Source organism: Lactuca serriola, chromosome 4 (genome assembly GCF_051521515.1).
Source record: "Lactuca serriola cultivar US96UC23 chromosome 4, Lser_US96UC23_V15, whole genome shotgun sequence".
Taxonomy (NCBI): Eukaryota; Viridiplantae; Streptophyta; class Magnoliopsida; order Asterales; family Asteraceae; genus Lactuca; species Lactuca serriola.
The window spans coordinates 107,026,825-107,030,894 of record NC_136411.1 but is presented as its reverse complement, the minus strand read 5'-3'; the positions used below and the strand labels follow the sequence as shown (position 1 = coordinate 107,030,894).

At 31.5% G+C, this 4,070-nt stretch overlaps 1 protein-coding gene across 2 annotated transcripts; it reads left to right on the top strand.

Annotated features, from left to right (window-relative positions):
- Positions 1-357: 357 nt before the first annotated feature.
- LOC145102258 (E2F-associated phosphoprotein) lies at positions 358-3,054 on the top strand. Of its 2 annotated transcripts, XM_079039640.1 has the most exons (5): positions 358-544; positions 1,070-1,121; positions 1,821-1,902; positions 2,190-2,358; positions 2,541-3,054. In XM_079039640.1, exons 2-5 carry the CDS (start codon positions 1,119-1,121, stop codon positions 2,791-2,793), a joined length of 507 nt encoding a protein of 168 aa, XP_078895766.1. In that variant the 5' UTR covers positions 358-544; positions 1,070-1,118; the 3' UTR covers positions 2,794-3,054. The 2 variants fall into 2 exon arrangements, with proteins under 2 accessions (XP_078895766.1, XP_078895767.1); XM_079039641.1 differs by lacking the exon at positions 1,070-1,121.
- Positions 3,055-4,070: the final 1,016 nt, after the last annotated feature.

Below are 4,070 nucleotides of genomic sequence, written 5' to 3'. Positions count from 1 at the left end.
TGTTACCTTATTCAAATGGACACTCATGATTTTAAATCCTAGATTCATCATTGACGATGAGTTGCGTTTTCCATGAAATTTTTTTTCACTAATTCAGAAAATGTATTTTGGGAAGTTGATATAAGTTAAAAACATGATTGTTGGGTTCCAAATTTTGGTCATTTCAGTGAAAATCAACCCATTAATAGGTGATACCAAATGTAATTGAAGGTATGATTATATGTTAAATGTTATTATCTTGCCATAAAATTAAGCAACTTAGAAAACATTATACCTAAATTGTAATTTGGTTTAACTGAAACCGACAAATACATAAGAAGATGATAAATAAAAACAATTTTTTGCATGATGAAATATTGTAAAAAAGGAGAGTCAGGGGTAGTCGGTAGTGATTGCTAAAGTTGAAAACTTGAAAGTCCTATACAGTCTCTCGCCGCGCCAATCTCGTCCGCCACCGCCCACCGGATACTGATTAAACTGCCACAGCTGCTTCCAGAACCTCGCGCACTTGGTCTTCTGAAATTTCTAGTATCACTTCTATCTCGTAAGTTCCGATGGAAACTTAATATAAAATCTCAAATTACTTTATATCTTGTCGAATTCATATTCTTTTTCTTCGAAATGCAATTAATCGTTTAAAACGGTATAATTCTAAAATTAGAGTATTCTAGGGTTTTTTTTTGAAGCAGCATAACATTTTGTTTCACCAATTAGGATTTGTTTCGAGTAAAAGTGGCCATCTTGTTGTAAGCCCTCATAATTTTCAAACTGGAAGGGGTTTTCCGATTCGGTATGGTGGCTAGGTGAACTTGTTTGTTTATTGGGAATTTTATTGTGTCAAAGTCAGCCTGTGCCTTCATTATCTATCTTGCCACATTTTATGACGAATCCAATAGAACGCCTGCAAAATTTGATGAACTCTTGAATTAGATTTCTTGATAGGAAGAATCTTAGAGGTTGGGTGGTTTTGCCTTTACTCGTTTCTTATCATGTTAGAGATCAACAGAGCGTGTGTTTGATAACTACTCCATTGATGTACTTGATGTTAACTGTTAGTTTCCATACATAGGCTGGATCAATAAATTTTCATATGAAAGGGGGAATCTTGAAGATCAGCAATGGTATATGAGTGATTACCCATGCTTTTCGCTTAGACATCTTATGATTTTTATGAATCAGTCCTAGTACATTTGAGCTTCAAAGCAAGGATGTTTCTACCTGTTGCTGCATCATTATATCAGGTGCTTTAAGGGTGCAGTTCTTCGGGGAATGTGATAGGTGCTCTCATGCTGTGTTGACAGTATCCATGAGTTATTACTTAGTACTCACAAAATCATAAAGATGGGTGATTAAGGATACATATGGGCAATTCTTGTAGATCAGTATATCTTTTACAATAGAGGAAATGGGACTTCACAATTTGCAATGTTAGAAACAATGGCTAATATAGAAAACAGACCAAGTTTTATGATTGCAAAGTATGTCATTCAAAAGTTTAACTAAATATAACACTCACTCTTTTTTTTTCTCATGTTGTAAAGTACATTTATCAAAAAGTACTACACTTGTAAGTAAAGTTTTGGGGCTTTTAGCAAAGTATGCTTGTTACATGTGTGAGAACTCGAGTTTCCATATATATTATGGATGAATACAATGAATTAACGTAATTATAAATTAAAGATACAGAATATTCCATATTACTCTTTATTCTAAATCCTAAACCCTATATAGGACTGGAACTATTGGTTATTAACTTATTATACTTATTAGTTTTGTTAAAATAGTCATGACATGATCTTTAAAACTTGATCTCTTTGCAGATGTCTCAACAGAAGGAGGATGTTCTTATAAACGAATCTATTGATAGTAAAGAAAAAGACAATAATCAAGATCAAGATGTAGGTAAGTTTTGTAAATATGTTTGGATTATATATTTGTTGGAAAGTTATGGTTTATAAAATCAACAAGTTTTTTTTTTTTTTTTTTTTTTTTTTTTTTTTTTTTTTTTTTTTTATCTTAAACAAATTGGATGGGGTAAATAAAGAAGAAACATAAAGTAGTAAAAACTTGAAACAATCTTGTCTTGTTGACCTAAAATATATAGTAGTTGACTGGAAATACTTGTTTCAAGTTATTTAATGACATAAAAATGTAATAATATATTCTTGACATTTCTGGTGTGCAATCAGTTTCATCAGATGATGATGTAATAGACTATTCTGTGAAGCCTGAGTTATATGATCCAAATCTTGATGATAAAGATCAACTCTGGATTCAAAAGAAAAGAAAAGGTCAATATTCTGATGCAGTTCTCACATGTCCTGCATGTTTCACAACCCTATGCCTCGAGTCTCAAAGGTATTTTCATCCCCCTGTTTCCTTTTCATGTAAGGGTAAAATGGTCATTTAGTCTCTCATTCAGACGCTTTATTCATTCTGTTCTAAAAAGCTAGCTTGCTATGTTGTGTTGAATTGATTTTAGAAGCTTTGTTGTATCTTGAAATACTGAAAGTGGGGTTTGTTGTTTTGTTACTTATTAGGCATGAAAAATATGTGACCCAATATCGAGCAATGTTTGTGTTAAATTGCAAGATCAAGAAAGGACAACAAGTATCATCATCATCATCATCAGATGATAAAGGAAGTTTAAAAAGAAAAAGATTTAGAAAAAGTTTAGCAGTTGATGGTGAGTCATTTACTCCGGTTTGTTGCTCGGTTTGTGAGACTGAGGTTGGGGTTATTGATGATGATGAGGTTTACCATTTCTATAATGTTCTTCCAAGTGAATGTTGATTATCATTCATATGTTTTTCTAATCTTGGATTTTGTTTTTTTAAGTTTAGATTAATGAGGAATTATGCAACTCTTCATGAATTATTATACATCATCCATGTTGTATACATTAGGAAAATAAGAAAAAGTTGTGGTGGAGGTTGAGGTTGTATATCAAATATCAATTCATGGTTTCCATATGCCATTGTAATGGAATTCTTGTTGCAAAGGATTTTCATGAGCACCACACTTTAACCAAATTCTTTTGGATAAAAAGGCAAAGATTTGGTTTAAGACAAAGTTAAAGTGAGAAAAAGATATATTAAGATAATCATGTTTTCAAAACCTTTTTGGATTTGAAGGAAAAAAAAAGATTTTAGACATTCACGTCTAATCTTCTACATATAATAATACTACATATTTTATTATAGATGGACCCGGAGTTGTGGATACTTGTCTTTGTTGAAAATCTTAGGCTTCATCATAATTGTATAGAATTTTAGAAAATAGAAAGGTTTTTTCGTTGTTTCGTTTATCAAAATAATAAAGAATAAAAGAAAAGATCATTCCTTTCTTTAGAAAAAAAAGGTGTTTGGTTACATTAAGGAATTGAATTCTTCATTACATAAGGAATCATATTCTCTCTCTGATCCGGTGACGTTTCATTCTTTACCCAATCCAGATTTTTTTTGTACCCCCTCCCATTGAAAATTGACTAAACTACCCATGACATAACTGTATCGATTTGGAGACGATGGAAGAATCGGTGTTGAAGGAAGCGCTGTTGAAGAGCATTTATAGGTATCTTCTATGTTTTAATAAATGAATTTACCAAAATTCAGTTCTATGTTCCTTTATCATATTATAATAGAGTTTAGTATATGCACGTAGACCATTTGATGAAATGCCTCGTGTTAATTTTTAAAAAAAAAATTATTATATTAAGATATCGACGAGGATGATATGTTCGGGTATGATGTACCGATATGTTACGGACAGACTACCCCTAGAGCCAACTCCTCTACTGACCAGACGTGCGACATTGAACATAGATCGTGAAGAAGGACATAAACGTCGATTATTTTGCGGATAATTGTGTCCACCAACCTAGCAATTTTAGCAATTTTAACAGAAGGTTTCGTTCGTGGAAAAATATGTTTCAATGGATAGCCAATGCAATGGAAAGCAGCAACTGTAAATTACAGTTGTTTTAAAAATTAAATATATGTTCCTTAGATTATTAAATAATTGTTTTAAAAATTAAATATATGTTCTTTAGATTATTAAATAATTATTTT

Bases quoted from the DNA above. Each gene is read 5' to 3' on its own strand.
- LOC145102258 (XM_079039640.1), top strand. The intron at 1,903-2,189 runs GTAAGTTTTGTA...GTGTGCAATCAG, and splicing joins TAATCAAGATCAAGATGTAG to TTTCATCAGATGATGATGTA. The intron at 2,359-2,540 runs GTATTTTCATCC...GTTACTTATTAG, and splicing joins CTATGCCTCGAGTCTCAAAG to GCATGAAAAATATGTGACCC.